A 23,988-nucleotide genomic window follows, 5' to 3' on the forward strand; every position below is an offset into this window, starting at 1 on the left:
AAAGTCTGTACAAACAATAAAGAAAAAAAAATTGAAATTTAATACCCTTAAAATAGTAATTGTAATATATTTATCAAATTTGGTATTAAGGGATTTAGGTATTTTATCCCTGAAACAAACAAACTTAACCGTTTCAAACTTTCCCTTTGTTGTTCTTTACAGATTCGGTGTCTGTGGCTACAACCGCAACCTCCGGTTATACTGTGTTCACTGTGACAGCGACGGATGCAGAGAATGACCAACTATTTTTCAATATGACATGCAACAAAGCCGTTTGCCCGTTTCAGATCCTAGATTGTAATCAAGCGTATTACTGATAAAATCCAATTATAACACTCAAGAGATGAATCAATATAGACGTTTTTCTTACATGGTTTTGTTTCCATCTTTATATGAGTGAAATAGAAATCATGTTTCAGATTATTAGTTTACCTATTATTTCAGATTATTAGGTTACCTATTATTTCAGATTATTAGTTTACCTATTATTTCAGATTATTAGGTTACCTATTATTTCAGATTATTAGTTTACCTATTATTTCAGATTATTAGGTTACCTATTATTTCAGATTATTAGTTTACCTATTATTTCAGATTATTAGTTTACCTATTATTTCAGATTATTAGGTTACCTATTATTTCAGATTATTAGGTTACCTATTATTTCAGATTATTAGGTTACCACATCTATTCTCAAAGTTATAGTTTGCGTATATTTTTTGTCTTATTTTAATGTAACTTAGCAGAGTAATGTTGTCTACCCAAGGTTTACAATGGCAGCGATGAACGTCGCAGAGACAATCAAGAATTAGCAAGTTGTTATTTTGCAGATAGAAACTTATCTAATTTAGGCATGTCTTCCTTGTTATTCAAATATTACCACGTAAACAAAATTATATCGAATAATGCCAATGCTGTTACATCTCGACGATTTTTTCCACCCACTTCCAGATGCAGATCTCTACATATTGTATAAAATAGAAATGAAGCTTGAACGAGTTTGGATGTTAACTGTTTAGTACATTTGTGTAACTCGGGAAAGTACAGTTTGTATATTACTGATGACTAACAAAATACAGTTTAATTACATGTAGATTCAGAGTCTTCATACTAAGCCAGTCAAATGTATAAATGAAGTAAACAACCTATTATTCGATATTTTGCTAAACGTTTCCCTTACTTATTGTAAAATTCGATTAGAAAATATTATATTTATTTGAATGCTTTATCACGTAGGTTAGAGTATAACATTCCAACAGACTGTTTAATTACATTCTTCTATAAATCAATTGTAAAAAACACTGATATAATTAGAGTATAGTAGGCATACTCATACAATCATATAATCATACATACATACATATACGTACATACATACATGCATACATACAACCATACATACATACATACATACATACATAGTCATACAAAGAAAGAGAGATAGACATCAAGAATTATAGGTTTAGTTTGTTTCATTTTTTATTGTATTTTCAAGCGGGGATAATTCAACTGACGGCAAACCTGAAGGGCACTACTACACCTGGGTACGATCTCAGCGTATACGTGTATGATGGGACCACACTGGTTGGCCCAAGAGTTCTTACTGTCACTATTTCAGGTAAGTAATGAACAAGATACTCATTTAGCCTCCATCCCCTCCCCACTGTTCGTAATTTATGATCGGCCCCTAAATAGTTGATTTGAGAATATAACTAATGAAGTCATGGACTATTTATTGCATGAACATGTAAAAGACAGATGGTTGATAAGTCTTACGGATGTACATCTGGTAACTTTTTAAAGCACTTTAGTAATTACGATTTTGTTTCTACAGACACGAAGATACGCAAATGAGTATTTGTATAAGTGTTATGTGATATCACATCGTATATTAAAAATATTATTTTGTGCTCAAAGCTGATTTTTATTTATTCTGAAAGCAAAACCTTTTTTTAAAGGTTTAATTTCTGGTCTTTTTTAAATAAATATTTCATGGTATTATGTGTTGAAATTAACTTTGAAGATGAGCCATAAGAACCTATATTGTTTAAATCTAAACCAATATATATTTCCTTTCCTCATTACATTAATGAGTAAACTGAAGTTTATTTTTGTATTTCAGGAATTAATTCTAAACCTACTATAAGTAACCTACCACTGTCATCTGCATTGTCCGTTCCTGAGAGCACCGCTTTAGGAACGTCGGTGTTCAAAGTCAGCGTTAGCGATGCTGACGCTGGAGATACCCACACGTTTACAATGACATCATCACCAGGCACAGGAATGAACTATTTTTCCATTAACACAAGCAGTACGTGAATGAAATCATGAAACCTGCTAAGAAAGGAAGTTACAGCACAAATTAATCAAGTCATCAAGAAATCAATCAATGAATCAATCAATTGACAGCTTGGATCCTTTTGGAAAGCTGATTATAAGCGAACCGTTATATGCATTTAAATTATTCTAGTCTCCTAAACACGATTTATGCATAACTACAACTTATTCAATTATATATATTTATCTGTTATTGATAAAGACCTAATGATATAAACACTGTATCTAGTTTCTGACTTTGATTTCAAACCAGTGATTGCTTTTTGTAAACAACTTTTTTTTAAATTATTCTTTCTCAGAGTAAGAATTTTTAAATCAAGGCCTGTATGGCGTGATAATTATCATGTAATAAACTTCCATTCCTTCTGGAAAGATGAACTCTTGACCCCAATTCGGGAATCCGTTTTGCGTTGTAGTTAGTGTTATAACTCAGTCGGTCTCCAAACATATATTGTAACCAGTATGAGTTGGATTTTTATTTTATTAAATTTCAAAAGATTCATTTCCATGGAAATATATAACTGCTCCTACAAAATTCTGGGATAAAAACATTTATTGAGAAAGTTACACTGAATTCAAAACTGGAATAATATTTTCTGTAATTAAACAAGGAACTGTTGACACAACATCTCTTCGCAATACAATAGACGTCATCGTCTTCCATTTCAGATTTCATCAGGATTCGAACTCAGTTTCATTCAGGACAATTTAATACTAGGACTTTTATATTTAAATTCTTTGGTTACTTTTTTTACTTGATTCGTAAAACCGTAAGTTCTTTTTTTTTTTATTTTGCACATGATATTCCAGGGAAATAAACTATTTGTTAAATTTTGCAAAGCTTGTTTTCTTCACTCATTTCCGGTACTTTTTGCAAGAGCTTTGACTCTCCACAAATAATTTCACAACAGTTAAATGCAATTATATCAATCTTGGAAGTACTGAATTTGTATTCATTTAATTATTTATTTATAGTACGTATTACGAACCACTGCATTTCGGCAACATCGATTCCCTTTTCAAGAGTAAGTGCATGTACATGTATACGTGTACATGATGCTTATATTTCATGTCTAGACCACGTGACGTAGATGTTTATAAACAGTACCATAACAAAGCTGCGTAATATTTTTCATGCCCCCGCCTGCTTCAACTCTCTGCATTCCAAATTCGAATTCCACTTCAGTTAAAATCTTTTTTGTTTGAAAACTTTCTGATACCCAGGCCCAAAGCATGTGAGAAAGACAATCCAAACTATCGTTAATCTTACCACCGCTAGCATTGAGAATGTAGATCCATTAAAAGTCGAACTCATAGACTGGAAGGCCATTGTATTAACGTCGCTAATGATCATGATACACGACATTCGTTTTATTTTGTGTTTATTTACAAGGTTTTTAATTCATATATTTTGAGAATTTCGCTGTGATTTTGTTATACAGAAACTGAATCTGTATTGATCGGTAGAAGAGTAATAATCTTCCAACAGAAAGCAAACAGGACGCAGGAGACAATTGGAAGAAAACGCACAGAAAAGGTTATTTAGTTACAACGCATTAGGGCTACAGTATGTGCAAGTTTGACGTAGTATTTGGCATTGATATACAGTTGCACCTGGGCAGCATGAGTAGCTTGTAAAATTCATTCACTGGTCATAAAATAAGCGTGGCTTGTGAACACTCTTTACAAAGAGCCTTGACCTTTCTTGTTTTCTTTTTCTAGCTGGTGTGGTATCGACGGCTAGTAACATTATCGATTATGAGACTGTGCCCTCCAAATCCTTTAATTTCACCGTGACAGTGAGCGACGGAACAGACTCGGATATAAAGACGTTACAAATTGATCTATCCAACGTGAATGAGGCCCCGTCATTCGTCCAGACCTTGTACAGCATTAGCGCCTCTGAGGCGACGGTAGAACATACACACACACACATTTATCTGTGTTTGTACCTATTTTATTACTTATTTACATTTGTTAGATAGACAAGTAGAGAAACATAAAAAGTGCTTTGCATGAAATGACAGACTTAATCCAAAAGAAGATGTTCCTGACTTTATAGGCATTGGTTTTATGCATATTACGTTTCGTCTTCATTAAATACTCTGCGCATTTATAGTTGGTTACACTGACATACCAAAGGAAGACGACAACTGCTTGTTGATGAATATTATTAACAATTAATTGGCTGATTTATTTGCCTCTATAATTCATTGAGTAATGTATTATATTCATTCATGTATTTATTTAGGCAGGTACATCATTACCGGATCCAGGATTTGTGTCATCTGATCCAGACTCTGGGGATACGCGCCAATACAGCCAAAACTGCGGCAATGCAACTGGTTATTTCAGAATGGCGTCAGCTACTGGCCGTATGAACTTTTCGCTTGATTATGACGTTGACTCTGGGTTATTACCAACATCCATTGTATGCATTGTAACCGTTACGGACACAGGAGGGTTGACTGGAACAACGTCCTTGTCAATCAAGATAAGTACGTTATTAATATTATATTTGCTTTCTGCTTTATCATCATCATCATCATCATCATCATCATCATCAGTCCCGTAGTCTGGTATACCGTTGGGGCACCGCACAAGACCGAACAACCAGCTTCCTCCATTCATCTCGATTTTCTGTCTTTCTCGGTGAGTCGCTCTATGTCAATCCAGTCCACTCTCTGCGTAGAGTTGCTTATTTACTCTCTAGATCTGTGATGAACTTGCAGTTATTAATCATTATCAACATAAGAAACTTACGAGAAGATTAGTAACAATCTCCATTTTCTGAACGAATTAATTGTACACCATTTTAACAAAATCCCCCCCCCCCCATCCTCTCTCTCTCTCTCTCTCTCTCTCTCTCTCTCTCTCTCTCTCTCTCGTTTTAAAATAACAAAATACTTGGAAATCTATATATAGAGAGAAAGCTGCGTGAAAACCTTTAACGTACAACAAGCAACCTAAAAGAACGCGTGACGTCATGAAGGCATGTAAGTATATAATAATAATAATGAGGACTTTGCATAGCGCCTAATCTTTAGAAGCTGTAAGCGCTTTACAACATTAGACAACACCTATAATATAAAAAAGCATATAATAATATCATTACAAACACTAACACCATGAAATTAGAAAATCATTAAAAACTAAAAAAAAAGACATGCTGAGAATATTTTTAGGTCTTTAAGTTTGTTCTTGCAGTCGAAATAAGTGAGTTTTGAGAGCCCTCTTGAATGTGATCACTGTCTCTTTGTGTCTAAGTTCAGTGGGCAATTCATTTTACGTTGCTGGGCCCTGGTATGCAAAAGTACGCTGTCCATATCACTTTGTTTTCATAGTAGGAATAATGAGTATACGATTGTCAGAAGAGGAGCGTAAGTATCTTGCTGGTGTGTACACATGGGTGAGGTCGGATAGGTATGTTGGACTAGAGTCCGACAGTGAAACATAGCACAGAGAACACATTTTGTGCTTGATTCTGGATCGAATGGATAGCCACTGTAGGGTACAGAGCAGCGGGGAGGTGTGCTCTGGTCGTGGTACTCTAAGTTTGATCCGAGCAGCTGTGTTTTGAACTTTTTGAAGTTTCTGGAGCAGATATTGAGATGAACCAGACAGAATTGAGTTACAATAGTCCAGTCTTGAAAGTACTAATGAACACACAAGTGTTTTAGTGGCATCAACTGAAAGATATTTGCTAACTGAGCTGATGCGTCTCAGCTCAAGATATGCAGCCTTGCATATGTTCATGACATGTTGGTGCAATGTGAGAGTACTGTCCAGAGTAACACCTAGGTTTCGTACTGATTGTGTATCAATTAATGTTGGTGTTGCTGATATTTGTTGTTTGCGGTAAAGGATGTGAATGAGAAAGTCTTTGTGTTTTGATCAGAATGGCCTCAGTTTTATCATCATTCATCTGCAGCTTGTTACATGTCGTCCATGATTTCACATCAAAAATCCACCTGTCTACACCTTGAATGGTAGCATCAACTTCAGTTGGATGGCTAGATTTGTATATTTGGGTGTCATCAGCGTACAATTGGTGAAACACTGGATGATGATCTATCAACATTTGAGAGCGACTGAGTGTACAAAATGAAGAGAACAGGTCCAAGAACAGACCCCTGTGGAACACCACAACATAGATCAACTGGGCTGGAGTGTATTCCATTTGCAGATACAATTTTTGTGTCCTGTTGACCAAGTAGGACTTGAATCACAGTAAGGCTGTATCATGAATGCCAAATACATGCTGGAGACGGTGAAGTAATATGTCATGGTCTATTGTGTCAAATGCTGCAGACAAATCAAGGAGGGTGAGGACTGTAATCTTTCCGCTGTCCAACGCAGAGAGAATGTCATTAACTACTTTTTGAAGAGTAGTTTCAGCTCTGTGGCAAGGGCGATATGCAGATTGTACATTGCTAAAAAGACTGTTTGAATTTAAATGAGATACAAGCTGGGATAGAACAACCTTTTCTAAGATTTTTGAAATGAATGGGAGATTAGAAACTGGGCGGTAGTTCTTTAAATCGTTATGGTCTAGTGTTGGTTTCTTCAGTAGAGCCTTTATAATGGCAGTTTTGAAAACTGATGGGAATTCCCCAGATGAGAGAGAGGTATTTATAACATCAGTTAGTGAAGGCAAAACTGGATCTAAGCACTCAAGCAGCAGTGATGTTGGAATTGGATCAAGTTCACATGACTTTGGTGCACCCTTCATCAGGATTGTATGTACGAAATCCATAGAGACAGGTTCAAATGCTGCTAATGGTTGCCGTTCAAATTCTGTATCCCAACTGTATGGTGACGACGAGTCAATTGAAATTGTGGTGTCAAGCTTATCTCTAATGGTTTGTACTTTGTCACGGAAGAAATTTGCAAACATGTCCGGAAGGTCGACTGGAAAGAAGGTAGTTGTAAGTAGTGTTGATTTGTTCCTTGACATTAGCTTGTTAGTAATCTCGAAGAGCTCTTTGCAGCTGGAACTTTCCATGATCTTAATAGTATAGTGGGCTGATTTCGCTGCATGGACTATATTTGTGACATTTTTCTTAGCGACTTCATAGATTTGCCTATGAATAGTGAGTCTGGTGGAAAGCCAGAGCCTCTCAGCTTTACGGCGGTCTCTTTTAGCAGTGCGAAGCTGGTCCCTAACACTGCTATACCATGGAGAACACTTCTGAATTGATACTCTGCACTTGGTAGCTGGGGCATGTTTGTCAAGCAATGAAAGCAGACAGTTATCGAGTTGTTCTGCGGTAGGAGGTAAGCAAGTTGTGAGGTTAGCTTGGATGTCGTGCATTAGTTTGGTTCTATTTATCATACAGAGATTTCTCTTAGTAGCAGATAAAGGTGGAGGGTTAGGGACTGATACGTCAAGATGGCATATAATGCAGAGGTGTTCTGATGCAAGGTCATGGGATACCAGAGAGGACCGTAGAATGTTATCATCAGTTCTATGAAGAATCCAGTCTAAAATGTGACCATGTTTATGGGTGGGTTGGTTAACTGACTGTTTGAGGTTTAAAACATTAATGGAATCTATGAGTTTTTATGTATTTGAGTTTCCGGGACAGTCAAAGTGAAAGTTTAAATCTCCAAGAATAATCAGGTTCCACCTATCGAATTTCCATAGTCCAGGAGATTCGGAAACTGCTCCAAAAAGAGAGAGAGTCAGCCAGCTTGTTTTTTCTACTAGGAGGAGGGCGGTATAGACAGAAAAAATGGACTGACCTTTGCTCCAGTGTGAGTATGGTGTGGACTAGTTCAAACGATGTGTGGTGGAAATTGAATGTTGTTGTGTAGTTAAGACGTTTTATCATGGAGTTCTTTGTGATGACAGTAATTCCACCTCCGCGAGAATTACGGAGGAACGACTTGATGGAGTAACCAGTGGGTGTTAGATCCGCACACTTGGGCTCATCGCCTGATGTTTTTAGCCATGTTCCTGTCACGAAAAATATGTCACCATTCTGGTCGTTGATAAAATTAACTATTTCTGTCCGCTTTTCCGGTGGTCCTACTCATTGGGCATTGAATAATGCAATGCGCAAAGGTATTTCTTCGATAGCTGACACAAAGCTTGACGAATTAATAGGGATTTGAATTAGGTTATCTAAATTAACGGTCGAATTTGTTTTAAATGGTTGGGCCGAAATAAGGGAGATAACTGGGATTCTTCTTCCTGTTCTACGCCGGCCAGCTTTGAAACAACGTTTCTTTATTCGCTTCTGTTTACATTTAGGTAATGATGAATGTAGTCCCAGTACGTTTAGTCTAGAGCACAATGTAGTGTGGAGAGCCAAGGAGAGATCTTTTAAAGCAATTAATGAGGGTCCATCGTTGCATAAACGGGTTGACTGGCGAGTATCACGTGATGGTGGTTTGTTCAAAAACAGTGGAGCAAGACAGCTGAGAAAAAGTCTAATTGTTCTCGTTTCCAAAACAAGGAGATGAAGAAACACATACGAATTTAACAGCCAATACATAATGAACAAAATAACGAAGATGAAAACAGGCAACAAGCACAAATATCATGAAAACGGCACTAAAAAACGGAACAGCTTCTTCAAGCCGGTTCAGCGATATCGGCCATCTTGTCTAGTCTCAACTATATATATATGTCTAGTATGTACTCTGCATCGTTGATATACCATTAAATTGAAGCGATTATTTGTGTGTGGTTTTATTGGGGGGGGGGGTGACTTTTATTTTTTGTTAGTCTTCTAAGCGTAGGTCAGTATGATGGGTTTGCTTGCTCATAAAAGGTATGCAATTGTTTTATATCATTACTTCATAAAAGAACTGGCAATTTGTTTTCCCTTAAGAATATTTATCTGTTCAAATGCATGAAGCCACGAATTTCACGCTATGACGAAACGTAATGGTGTATGGCTTCACAACCATGCAGTATTCATTATTTATTATATTCTCATTTTTTTCTCCGTCAGCTTTAAGTTGTAATAATTGTGCAGTGTTTTTTCCATACTGTACTGCATCATGCTAAAATAGTATCGTCTATTAGAAACTACTTTTGATTGTACACAATGTTCGGTCATGTAGCAGACACAGGAGATTTTAGATTTGTCTGCGGATGAATTAAACAAGCTAATTGGTCCGTTTGAATGCAGAGATCATAAAGTTGACCATGTGAATAAAGTCACTGAGGCACAATAAAAACTTTCAACCAATCAAACGAATGAACGTGATATCCGCAATGTCCACAACAAATGAGAGACACGCATTATTTGAAATACCATTCTGATAATTTAATTCATATTTTCCCCACATGGTGATTCAAAAGAATCCATAAAAAGGCAGATACACATGTACAGGAGTCACTCAAGTCACATGTACATTATTAGAAATTGACCCAGCCAATAAATCCTGTCCAACGCAAATAAAAAAGCTGAATTTAGTTGGATCAATAGAAAAATAAAATCTCTCTATTCCAGACCTACTGGAAAAAATTGGTTTAACACCCATGCATTCACAAATTAATTCTAAATTTCATCAATTGTAAGTAGACCAGAACGAGATTTAGTTTTTAAACGAATATATGAGCGCGCAACCAAGTTCAAAGACCGCTGAGCGGTGCTTTGTGCTTACAGCTCTCCTCGGCCCCAAGTGTAATCTTAATAACGGCATTCGCCTGGGTCTGCCTGCCCTTGAGCTCCCGCCATCCTACAAACCCCTTCTCCGTGGTCAGAGTCCGTCGGCGTCGGTGGATGGAATCCTTCCCCGTACGTACACCCCCAATCTTCCCGTCCGCTTGACGGTTACGTCCGGCTGCCGCTCCCTCACCCACACAGAGCGACTCAGTGGGGCGCGGTCGGTCTATTCCCTCCGAGATCCTAGTCGTCGAGTGCGCTTGTTCGTATCGCTTAACCATTCTGTCTATCTCCTTCAGTGTCTTGTGCTCTCTCTCTCTCTCTCTCTCTCTCTCTCTGTAACAGGAACACCGCCAGCTCTCGTCTGTACGTGCTCAAGACGCGTTCCTTGATGATCACCTCAGGCAAGTCTTCGTACGTCCGCTCAACCTCGTACATCTTCTTCCACTTCTCAAACACCACGCAAACACGTGTCTGAAACTGTGAGTGGGTTTCGGTTGACTTTATTGTGGACTCACGAAAATGTTTCCGATACCTCTCGGTGGTAAGCAGATAATGACAAAGAAGTGCCTTTTTCAGCGTGTTGTAGTCATCATCCTGGTCTATTGCTAGGTTGTGGGAGAAATGCAGAGACGTTTATCGTCCAATGCGTCTCAGGATTTTTTTTTTTTTTTTTGTGCACGTGAGTTTCTCAAACTAAATGAGGAAATCATCGATCGATTTCTCAAGCTCGTTAAACCGCGCCATGTTTAGCTGGACAATACGATGGTAAGGAATCTGTCTCCCGTTTCCTTCATGGTTTGTACTTGCGTCCTCTCTCTTCGCAGACTTGATATGCAATCTCAATCTCTTCATCTCGAGGATGTACTCTCTCTCTCTCTCTCTCTCTCTCTGATTCTCTTCATAACCCCTCTCTTTCTTTCTCTGCTTCAACAACTCGCCTTTGCGGTTCGTTTTCTGCTTCCAACGCGTGTCGTTCCGCTTCTCTATTTGCTTTATGTTCTTTGATTCTGGTTTCAATGATTCCCGCGAGTCATTTCCCGTCGTAACCAAATGTCTAAACTATGGCGTTATATTCCTTTATCATCTGTCTGTCCGTCGTAAAGTTATGCTTTATGCAAATGATACATTATCTCGACTTTTTACAGAGTTAACGAGGAGCTATAAACCACTGCCAAATGAAATACCAGTTTTTACAAATGCTAACTTGCTTCAGGTAGGAGATATCTGGCCCAGTATTTGTTTTGCTAATTCTGCAAGTAAATCATAAGGTTTTATACATGCACATTTACACCGAACATGTAGAGATTCTCAGTTTTCAATTTTACAATAGTAACTAACTGATAATAATTTTTCGCGCAAAAAACTATATGTCTATTTAAAATCATGGACGAAGCGTTCACTTATTTCACAAAACTCTACAGTATTAGGGCTAATATCGCAGAAATGTGGACATTTATATTTTCAATAAATCAAGACCTCTCGTCAGTAATGCTAACATCCTAAATGCATGAACAACTCAAAGTAAACAAATAACAATTCAATCAGTATTAATAATATATAAAACTATTTAAATAGTGTATGGATATAAATCATCCAATTACACTACACTTATAAATGAGTGCATTAATTGGCCCGTTAACAAATGCCTTTCTTTATTACATCATATGAGTATTAACGTCCTAATGTGGGAGAATCTCATTTCAGTGAAAAGTCCCTTGTACTCATTGGCATTCGTTCGTCTTCTATTCTCCCTTCTTCTCCCCCATGTGCCGCTTCTTGTACTATTTCCCATTCTCCTGCACCTTTCTTGTGCTACTACTTGTACTCCTACCTTTCGCACTCCTTCTATACTATTCTTGTACTTCCTCCTTCCCTCTCTTGAGCATTTAATGCCGTCTCTTACACGCAACCTGGCAGCTTCCTGAAGAAAATATAATGGACGTACATCCTGTTCTCCCTATAAACATCCTTGTAATCTACCACTCCCTCATGGACGTTTCTTCAGAGAAATGGCGAACGCTTTACCGTGCCTTCTTCACACACCAACGTCTACGCATGGCATTTATGCCTTGCTCTACATACAAATATTATATAAGCAACGAACTTTCGTAACACACGCATTAGAAATACGTGAATAAATATGCATACAAATCCGCTCTATCTTTTTCACGTAATTCCTTATCTACATACTGATAAATGCAAATGCACATCCCAATTAAATTTTTAAATATATTCAACTAATCACTATTATGTAATATTCTCTAATACTTCTACGATTTGTTACGTTCCATGTCATAATAAAAAGCTATACGTTATAATGCACAGTCTATTAAATTCCTATCAAAACAAATCAACACAAATATTAGGGCTTGATATTTCCGACCTGTAGAAGCTTTCTATTTCTTTCCCAGTTCAATTCCTTTTCCAGCTGCCTCGCTTGGCGCTACGCATTAAGAGGTAAGTGTCAGGACTGGTCGTCCTGGTGTCAGGATAACGAGTCTCTCGCTGGGATTCGTCGTTCCCTCCTGAATTCTGTTTGATATTTCCTTGTATCCTCTGTTCTTCCTAAATATCAGGAAACCACTGATTAATTAGACATAGGCATGGTAGGATATTTTTTTTTTGTATCCCTGTCGGTCTGAGACACTAGCTCCTCCTACTTGTAGGGTTTTAAATCCCTCTAACTACGATTGGCTGGTACGCCTGGTTTGATGTTCACCGTGCTTGGCACAACCTTTTCACATATAACTGAACGCAGAAATCTGGCCTTCTTAGCAACTCAACGAACCTAATTCCTTTGAAGCGATAGGCCACACAATCGTCTAATTGCTGAATGAAAATATAACCAAACATCCGTTGTTGGCATCACACCTTAAAGCTGACTTTCATAAAAAATAAATTAAGTAACCCTTAGCCAGCAAGAAAGTTAACAAAACGGACGATAAGATAAGACAAGATAAGATACGATAATGCTATACAATCCAATATACATACATGAGTGGTGGGGTTTTCGTATCTATCTTCTCTCATCGAGCTAGATATTTGAAGGAAGACATCAAAATTTGAAACTTTTGCGGGTTGATTTTACATTGGTAAGATGTTACAGGGTGTAATATGTTGGTTTCTGGTCATTCAATGTAAGCAACAAAATTACTATTACGTTTTATTTAGCTGGTGTTATTATGTTGTTATTATATATGTATCTACCTTGTCTTGCAGATGATATCAATGACAATGCACCTGTATTCATCCCCTCAACATACAGTTTTTTCGTTAGCTATTATGCTGCCACTGCTACGGTCTTAGGCACCGTGAATGTTTCGGATGCGGATATTGGAACGTATGGTACTGTGACCTTGACTCTGAACCAAACATCCCTGGGAAGTGCTTACTTTGGCATCACTAGTCGTGGTTCTATTTACACGCAGAAGTCTGTCAGTCCTTTAGGTTCTGGCTCGACAATTTTAATTCAGGTAAATTTAATTAATTTTAATTAATTATTGTATATTATTACTAAACTGATTTCATCCATATGGACAAGCAGTTTGCCCTTCGTTGGGATAAGGATGAAATTCCGACTATCTGATTAGTCTAATACACCACTATCTATTTATAGGACGAAGAGTGTAAGTAAAAGTACGGAATCACATCAGGGATGCAAGGTTATCAATCTTTGGCTCAACTCGGTGCTCTTATGGTCTCACACTTGATCTGGTTTTGCTATTTGACATCTATTTATTCAGTATTTAAACAAATTATACAGACCATTGCTTTTATAAGGATTTTTAAACTTTAAAACTTTAAAAACAAAATTTATTGAATGTTTTTGTTTTTTTTACACGAGTGTGTCGTAATCTGCCTCTGGATTTTTCAACCGATGGAAATATATATGATGTCACCACGTAGGCAAAAGATTGAAAAATGATTCTTATCTTTTCTTTTTCCAATGCATCAGACTCTACTATAATAGTCGAATATTAAATTTAAGTATAGCATGAAAGATGCATCGTTTAAATAGATACGTACGTGCTTTGAAATGTATCGTTTTCAACATATTTTAAATACTTTGCACCAATAATGGATGGAAAATCGTTTTTGATTCTAAGTAGTACTTATGGATTTTGCAACAGTTGGGTGCTTAAAAAATGCACCCTCACATGTTTGGACTCTGCTAGCGTAAAAGCAAATGCAGGAACCTTCAACATGAAGATATTTTATATAAAAGAACGAGGGTAAACATCCCAGTAAAATTAATTCAGTTTTATTTTGTGTTAAGGATATTTCGCCCATTGTACCAAAGCTTATGACAACAGTCCCAATAAAAGTAATTGCAGTTATTTTGTGCTGACAGTATTTCACACATTAATCAGAAGCTTATGGCAACAGTCCCAATAAAAGTAATTGCACGGTTATTTTGTGCTGCGGATATTTCGTACAATACTAAACAATTCAGCAATTCTCTAAATAGCTTAAACGTTTCTATGCGTTTCTGACATCGTTTTGAAACCAGCACAGAACCCAACACTGAGTGACTATCAAAGGTCGAATAACATTTTAAAGCACCAATAAGGGACTATCAAAGGTCTCGAATAACATTTTAAAAGAAAGAAAATTATATCACAACAGCTACACTTTCTTACTAAATTGCTCGCTTGGACTAAATTCTGAAGAAAATTCAGTTAGGAAGAGATGGGCAGATAATAATTCGTATTGTTGGGTACCGTATAATATCGAACAGACTGCCGGAATCAACGATTTTAAGATACAGGTTGGGACAACGTTTACGGTAGGTAAAACACGATCTAGTCTGACCCTGTCATTAGTCCATTGGCAAAGTTTCATTTCCGAAGCACCTTATACAGAACAAATATATACAACAGTTTGGTTTGTATGACAGATATTATTCAAAAAACAAAATGTGGCGCGTGTTCATAATTGTATTGATCACCGAAGTTAATGGAGCCAACAGGATAAATATTTAGTAAATCTTATCTCCATTTACAGACCTGCGATGTAGTTGATGATACATGCATGCATATACTTTCGCTAGAAAATTGCCTGTTACACAAACAGCCACAAATCCTTCAACCTTTATTACAACTAAAGGTAATAGGAAATATACGCGAATATAAATTATTGACACCCAATCTTCAGTCGAACGAAACTTACTGTGCATTTATATATTATTATTGGGTAACGAGTTTATTTGTAATATTATCAATATAATTATTATTATTATTATTATTATTATTATTATTATTATTATTTAATACGATCTTCTGACTTAGTTCCCATGAATCGTTCCGTGACAAGATCTGCAAAAGTCCTGCTCTTGTCACGGGCTGTGGCATTTTACTTCAACTCAGACCGACCAACAAAATACGAGACCAAAAGAATAACTGAGTCAATCAGATTTATGTTGGTATCAACTTTTCATATGTGCTTCCAAAACGATGACTGGCATAGATCTAGCACACACTAATAGAAGTGATGTTTAAGTTCGGCGTCGGTAAGTTAAAAATGGATTGAAGGGATGATGATTGGTTGTTTGTATAAAAAATGGAGTAACTGTGGCACTATATTGGTTGGATTAGAGATGAGATGGTATCTCTACATTTGATACACGTGGTTTTCTTTTATAAAGGATATACTTTTCTATGTGAGGTAGCCCTGTGTGGATTCGAGCATTTTCAACAGTGGCATCCAAGAATTTCTGAATATTTTTGTTTTGTATCACTGTGTACTAAAATGGGAACATTCTATTTCTATCTGTTTTTTATTTTCTGCAAAATCCTGCAACAAACTGCAGTTTGATTGGCTGATCGAAGAGTGCAATCCGTAGTCAGGCGTTAGCAGATGTTGTTACGGCAAGACGAAGGGAATATAGCCAGAAGAGCTGATTTTAATACAATTGTATCTTTTACGAATAAACAAAACACAGGAACTAACTAAATGAAATGAATTTGAAGGTTTTAGCCACGGATGGTGGAGGCATTGTAACAACAGCTACTGTCACGATTGTTGTTTCCGATACGACCACGGTTTCCACCACCACGGTCGCCACTGGGTACAAAACTTTTCTACAAGACGGTAGAAATGTGGCATGGATATCGGTGAGCAGCATTATTGGACTAGTCATCATTGGATTCCTTATCTGGTTTTTGTGCGAGATCAACCGCAAGGGAGCACCGAAGTTGAGCTTTAGACAGTAAGAGTTTACTGTTTGTTCTTCTCTTAATTCATAACATTGCCTAGGTTCACTGTCAGTATTAATGCATATGATGCAGATTTTATAGACCACTGGTATTTACATAACTTCAATATTATACAGATAGCAAATTAATTTACAGTTCTTTCAAGCTCTCTGTTTTCGGTTTCATTACAAGAAATTATTGGTGCGTTGAAATTTAATGTAATAATGTATCCATCTATTTTTAATAAAATAAACATTCAGTAACTTGTTAACATGCGGATTAGATCTGCAATATTTGTTTGGATATTGTTAAGAAAATAATTCTAAGCAATATGGTTATGTTTTCTTCTCTTTTGTTTTCTCTTTAAAAAGTCGCAAGAATTTGAAATTTCCTGCTTTTACCCCAATACACTCTGCATCACCGCAGCTAAGTAAGCGCCACTCCTATCTGGCCATTTTCTGTCCAGTTTTTTATGTTATCGTTACGCCGACCAACTAGGAGATCACGCTTGTATGCTAATAGTAACAAAGTAGTTCCAAACAATCGGCTAAATTACTAAGTCTATTTGTATGACTGGCAAAGTTCATTTTAATATATCTCTTAAATGTTAGTTAAAGTACATTCAATATTTGCTAACATTGATTTTGAAACTCGTACAATTGCCAATTCTTAGTCGAGCTATTCCGTTGTCAAATCCTCAGTTTAGGAGGTGCGTACTTTTGCACGTTGTTAAGCTCTTCAGATTCGGAGGTAAGCAAATATTGTGTATAATCTTCAATCTCATCGTGCTTGAATAGAAGTGATCGGTTTTTAAATACACAGGAACTTGATAGGGAAATGTCTCAATAGTTTTATAAGAAAATTTAATTTGTTTAAATTTCAGTCAATAGACAAAAGAGCTGCTGCTCTATATGATATTCCTACGGTTATGTTGCAAATGTTTGTCAATTGTAACCTCAGATTTACTAAATAAATTAGAATCCTCAGTAATATTAATAGACAAATAGAACGCTTATTCACTAACATATGGTCCATACAAAATTGAAAAGAAATTTCTCAGGCCATATTTTGAAAGAGAGAAGCTGAGAGGGTTGGTGCTAGTATTTTAGATGATTCATATTGTGGATTGTCTCTTTCCTATGCCATCGGTGCTGCTGCCGTGAACGATATCGAGCTTTTGTTCTTCGATTTATTTTCCTTTTGTGTTCACGGTCCTTGCGTCGAAAATTCTGCACTTTGCTGCAGGTAGCAAACTCATTTGATGATCAAATTCTCCAGCTGTATGTATTGTCCACTACCTATCTGTCTATAGCTCTGTTAGAACTATTAAACTTATCTCGTTCATGGTACAAACCATCATGTTTTATTAACGTGAACAGATATGTACCAATATAATTGTTCGATGAAACAGGGGTAAACTTTCAATGGCCTAGTTTGTAAACCGGTCGTTAAGGTAGGAAAGGGTTATTAGGATAGCTTGAAAATTTGCTGCTATTAGCCAAATAAATGGATCTTGGCCATATCAAACATTTTTAACAAACCTGAAGTCTGTTGTTTGATCTATTGGTCCTATGGTTTTCACGCTTAAAAGGTTTCATATTTTGATAACTGTCATCGATAAATGATTACGTTGATATAAGCGTTACTCGTCAGTTTTTGTCTCTAGCAACTTAATAGGCTAAGCAACCAATCAGAACCCAATAAGCAAAATTCCTAGAAGCTAAATTTACACTGAACCTGCATGCAATATGTTTTCTTTTTTAGTGACATTCATGCCTTTTAAACCAAATACATCAATTAACACAGAGGACATTGAACATATGGAGCAAATATGCAATGCGTCCTGTTAGCTGGGAAAAATATTTTTCCTTTATAGGGACGATTTTTGCATATGTACATTTAATACAATCCATAAAGACTAAATCAGTTAAATAAGATCAAGCAGAGACTTCGTAGCACAAAGAATGGCACCTGGTCGACTGATCAATAGCTGTTGTTGGCATCACTTGACGGTGCTTGATAAAGAGAGTACATTTGGGCATCAACATTGCAAGTCTACCGAGAAAACACACATTTGATATAGCGCCTCAATATGCGATTTGCTCTTATGATTGTTATGTGGTATATCTGGAATACATTGTCAACATTTAACACGCAAAGAAAACTTGTATTATCATTTCTATGATCTCTTTAATTTTTTAGAAAGAATTTAATTATAGTGGTAACTAAACCACGAGATCTCACATCGACAATCACTTTGGTCTGCGGAGTAAACTCTCCGATGACCCCATTATCTAAATCTGTTCATGTTAGTAGCAATCTTATTATATATCTTGTTATCTGAAAGTATATTTCCTGTGAAATTCACTGAATTGTAAACAATTTATTTAAAGTAAAAAAGCAGTTACTAGTACCATCAATAAAAATTAAGTACCATTTTAGACGTAGCTTTAAAATATTATAGACGTCGCTTCATAATATATTCTGTACTGTTTGACGAATGACTCTCAGTTGCTCCTTTTGATGCGTGTTTTCATATTATGTCACACTTTGCATTATTTATTTAAGTTAAAAAGTAAAATACTTTTTTTTCAGTAGACTGTGCATTAGTTCTAAACTCTTGTTTAAAAATTTAATGGTAGAATCTATACCTCAATCATAGGCAAAAGTCGTTATTTGAAACAACTTGAACCAGTTGTCCGTTGCAACTATCAAATACCAATTAACTCTTCTACTCTATGCATGTCGTTTTGTTCCATTGAATCAACCAATTATCAGTATCATTCGTACTTGGTACCTTTCACAAGCTAAATAAAGTTGTTATACTGCACACTATTGGAAACATTTTAAAACATATAAGGTTAGCATCTATGGCCTAAATTTTATATAGATGAACGACCTTATACAAACCTAATTTTATTAAAGGTCCTTATCCAAAGTCTAAACATACGCTGAACGATCGTTCTTTAAAATAACTTGAACTGCTTTCCAGTTGCAAAATTCTAATGCACAAAGAGCACTTTTTATGAATCCCTTAACGTTCTATTACATCAAGTCATATTTTGCTCATTTATACACTAAATTTTAATAACGCAACATTGGAAACAGCTTACTGAAAATTTGAGGACAATATTTGGAGACCAGCAGGGAGCCAACAGCTTTTCTTATAAGATACCACAATCTATATCTGACGCGATAGTTGAATATCATATATATGCAACAAACCATAGCTGGTATCGTTTAAATGTGGTCTCTCTGTCTTTTCTTCTGTAAAGTGCATAACCTTATGAAAAGCGAATTTCAAATTTATTTTCAGTGTCTAGAATCAAACTTGAACTTAAATAGCTACCTTTATATTAATTGTTTTGATTCATGCATACCATTGCCATCCCTTCACAGAGTTCGTTTGATTTTTTGTAAGAGCTTCGTGAATTATCTTCATATTATTCATTCGTTCTCTGCTTTATCGTTTATTCGGGGATATCGAAGAATAGTGATTCGTGCTTCAAGGTTATTCATATACCCCAAAGCATTATTTAATCCCATTATTTAAAGCAACAGGAACGTATATTACCTTTTTAATAATCAAAGGTTTAATTACTTTTAATAGCGTTATTATACCATTACATTATTTTTGAAAAAAACAAGCATTATGATCAAATAAATTACAGGAACAAAGCAACCCATCGCTTTTCTGGGTAAGTGCACCTAATGTGGGTTCTCTTTGCAGACTTTGTTGTCAAATTGTCAGCACAGTTTGGAAAACAATATAGCTCCGTCTTTATTCAAATTATTCCACTGGGAAGCCGTAACAAATGTGATATTGGTAGCGAACTCGGTTTTATTGCACAACTATCTGCACACTTTCTTTGTCGCTGCCCAAGTTTGTCATTTGTACATGATCAGACAACCACGTGCTAGAAATAAAAGTTCGTATTTTAGCTGAAACGTTCTCTCTCTCTCTCTCTCTCTCTCTCTCTCTCTCTCTCTATATATATATATATATATATATATATATATATATATATATATATATATATATATATATATATATATATATATATATATCGTAAATATTGTAAACTTAATAGATGCTTCGGTAGACAGAGAAAGACTCACGCCATACAAGAACACAAACCTGAACAGATTCCAAGAGCGCCAGAGAGGCATGACAACTCTGTGAGGGTATATCGCGACCTTTACGAGAGACACAGTACGTATAATAAATGAACTTTAATACGACTTCGCTTTCTAAAGTTAATCCTGATACTTTTCTGTCCTTTCATCAGACTTTAATACGACTTCACTTTCTAAAGTTAATCTTGATACTTTTCTGTCATTTCATCAGACTTTTCTCTATAAAGTTCCTTCACTTGAGTATGCAATCTCCTTAAATTGTGTTTTTCTACAGAAAATATAGGAATCCAGATTTAAGGTTAGACTCTCAACTGTTCGGCCTAGGCGTAACCAGCTCAGCCAATGATATGTACATGTACACAAACTATCGCACAAAATACAAAACTATTTTTTAAAATGCGAATAAAATAATTGTCCTGAATTTACCTTTGTTACACTGTCTCCTATTTTGTGAGATAAAACTCCCCACATTTAAAAATTCCTATGATCTGCGTTTGCGTCATCCAGACATGTTATGGTCCTAACATGATGTAAGTTTCCTCCTTATTTTCTTGCAAGGCCTGAGTCCCACTCACACGCTAAAAACATATCTACAAAATGCACACTTCTTGTCCCCTTTGTGTGGGCTAGAAGTGCATTAAAATGTAGACATAGTAAACATGCTTGTGCACTTCTGTGACATGGTGGTGCATTTTGAAAATTAGTTTATGAAAGTGAACAAAATATTATACTATAGTGAACGTAGACGTGCACTATAGTAAAAAAGGTTGTGCATAATGGTAGAATGGTGCATGAGGCTAAACATTGTTGCATTCTGTGAATATATTTGTAGACATTGGGCGATATCACATGGTGTTAAAAATTTTAATATTATTTAAATCAATGAAATAATTAATAGATGATTTAATGATTGAACAGTGGAAACGGCTTTTGTTGCCTCAGTTACATAAACGTTATTTGCACAATTATCAAAAAGAATCAAAGCCATAGTCCATACGATATGATGCCTATTTAGTATCAAAGCAAGATTCCCCTCCTTGTCTACTAGTACGATGTCCGGCCTTCGGTAATGTAGTCTGTGCTCGGTATGGAAGCTAACCATGGCAGTTTTCATTCAATTCTTTCTACTTTGGGGTCGTACCTCTTGTTAGTGCACGTGATCAAATATCTCGTAGCGTATATCTAGTGCAAATTACTATTATTATTAGTATTAGTTGTAGTAGTAGTAGCATTTTTGTTTTCATTTTTCATTATGATGGTGGATAAACAGATTGTATTATTCTTATTACGTTTAATATTGATTATTTTTACTATTATTTTTTCAGATCTGAATAGTGGGAGGACACATCTTGGATGAATTTTCCGATTATAAAATGTTTTTCTTTTTTTCTTAGTTTTTTTGTCCCGAACATTGTTTTTATTATAATCTTCCCCTATATTCAAGATTCGAGTGACATTCTGCCTTTTCGTTTTGCACAAAATGTATCAGGAATAATTTGCTGTGACACTAATACGCTAACATAGGTTTCCGATCTAAAAAGGTTTGCATCATTAGAATGATTTTCAGATACCCAGAATTATCGTATACCCATTTAATCTTACATGGTTGATTTTGTGTTTGATACAGAGATTTATTGCATATTCATTTTATCTCACATGACTGATTCGGTGCTTGATACAGAGATTTATTTCATATCCATTTTATCTCACATGGTTGATTTTGTGTTCGATGCAGAGATTTATTGCATATTTATTTAGTCTCACAATCTTTTATTGGTGTTGGATACAGATGTTTAGTTTGTGATTTTGTTCAGCATCGCACATATAGGCTGTAAGTATTGGATTACTTTCACGGATGTCCCGTCGTCGATATTCTATATCACGTTTTCTTTCTTCTTTTGTTTCGAAATTATATTAACTTTGTTGATAAAAGTGTTTAGTAAGGGGATTAATGTGTCGGTAATGAACACATTATTGCATTCGTGTTTTGTTTCGAGTCGTGGAGAATAAGTCTTTTGATATGATATATTCTCACACCATATTAAACAAGTTTTATTCTTCCGATTTTAAACAAATCCTTAAAGAAGTTTTCTTTTTTCTTTTTATTTGCATTTCAAAGGGAAAATGAATTTATTATGCAGACCGTTGCTATGAAACCGAAACTAGTGTTAGAAAATATAATATCATTGCACCCACACTGTATAGGATATAAGGAAATCTCTCTGATTTGTAACAGTCCACTGTAACAATTATAACATTGCACTGTAAGGTAACCTTAGTCAGCTGTACAGGCTCTGCCGTCTTCATTCTTAAGTTTTTTTCCACAGATATGGCATATATTTGTGGAATTATGTTTTTCTTTTTATTAGTGAATATCAGTTTAGCAGATTGCCTCTGTCTAAGTTCCTTACAAACAGTTTCTACAAACATTTGTAATATCTAATTATACGGTCATCTTTTTTATACTATGAGCGCAAATAACTTGTTCACTTCCTCTCTTTAGGGCGTTTATATAAGATAATGGTAAATCATAATGGTTTGTGCTTTGTTGTTTATATTGTCCACAAAGCATTTTATTCCTTATTTATAGTGTTTAGTGGCCTGTGGCATTACTGACGTTACGTACATTTTAGAACTGATGACTCAATATTACTTTCATAATCAAAATATCTAACAAGGGGAACTTTATGTTGGTTTTGATAGTTTTTAAATATAACGACAGAGTCCTGCTAAGTTAGATATATGACTGATTACGAATTTTGTTCTTTTAATTTTGATTCATAATAAAGCACAGTTCTCACAAAAGGGCTTTTCTTTTTTTCTGTCCTGTTTGTTAATTTGAGCTGATACCAGTTTTGGTAAATCCTTTATTCCACAAGAATAGCAATTATATCGTTGTTTTCTGTTATTTTGTTTAATGTTTTTATTTTCCTTTTACTCCTATTTTCCAAAAGTGTTAGCATATCTACGTGTATGTCTCGTTCTCTATTCGTTATTCTAATTAGCCTTCTAAGTATTTCTACTGGCTCGCAGACATTGACAGATATATTAAATTCATGTTCAATAATTTCTTTAGCTTGTATATTTGATTGTACATGTATTAAGGAAATGTTTATTTCAGTTACGATTATAATTATGTGATCCGTACGTGGAGTTAAAATAGATTATATGACAAAAATGACACCTATTTTAGTGAGTTTGCGCTTTATTCGTTTCATTGGTCAGCTAGATCTATGTATTAATTTCCTCCTCTTAGTGTGCATGTACCAATATATAGATTTAACAGGGAATATTTTTAAGAAACCATTTTGTATCTGTACCTATTTCTTTACAGAATACAAAAAAGTATATGTGAATGTGACAAATCTTGTGCAAGATGCTTAATTTTGATATCATACAAAGTAGATGTCACACTAAGTGTATAAATGGAAAACCGTAGGCCAGTCAAAAATAATTATAAAGCACCTGATCAACAGTAGTCGCTGAAGAATCAGTGTGATATTGCTGAAAGTTTCAAACTAAGATGTCTGTGCCTGAGTAGAGGAAATTGTTTTTTTTTTTTTTCTTCTTCTCATTACCGTCTTCTAATACTAATAAGATCGTAATTTAGGAACTAACCTTGTATGTGCCAGAAGCGATTCTAAAGATATAATTCAAGAAAACAAAAAATGATAGTTAAGAACATTTTATTCATC

General features: G+C 35.5%; 1 protein-coding gene across 1 annotated transcript in view; it reads left to right on the top strand.

Annotated features, from left to right (window-relative positions):
• Positions 1–22,371, top strand: part of LOC149779730 (uncharacterized) — a 38,900-nt gene extending 16,529 nt beyond the window's left edge. The window contains exons 3-9 of the mRNA XM_089938461.1: positions 1,496–1,618; positions 2,123–2,311; positions 4,593–4,835; positions 13,182–13,435; positions 15,932–16,170; positions 20,248–20,369; positions 21,619–22,371. Of these exons, the coding sequence (XP_089794587.1) occupies positions 1,496–1,618; positions 2,123–2,311; positions 4,593–4,835; positions 13,182–13,435; positions 15,932–16,170; positions 20,248–20,369; positions 21,619–21,650 (1,202 nt within the window). The 3' untranslated portion in view covers positions 21,651–22,371. The remainder of the gene's footprint in view (positions 1–1,495; positions 1,619–2,122; positions 2,312–4,592; positions 4,836–13,181; positions 13,436–15,931; positions 16,171–20,247; positions 20,370–21,618) is intronic.
• The last annotated feature ends 1,617 nt before the right edge of the window (positions 22,372–23,988 follow it).

This window comes from Sinohyriopsis cumingii, chromosome 17, assembly GCF_028554795.1.
Source record: "Sinohyriopsis cumingii isolate HCF-2022 chromosome 17, ASM2855479v2, whole genome shotgun sequence".
NCBI classification, from domain to species: domain Eukaryota; kingdom Metazoa; phylum Mollusca; class Bivalvia; order Unionida; family Unionidae; genus Sinohyriopsis; species Sinohyriopsis cumingii.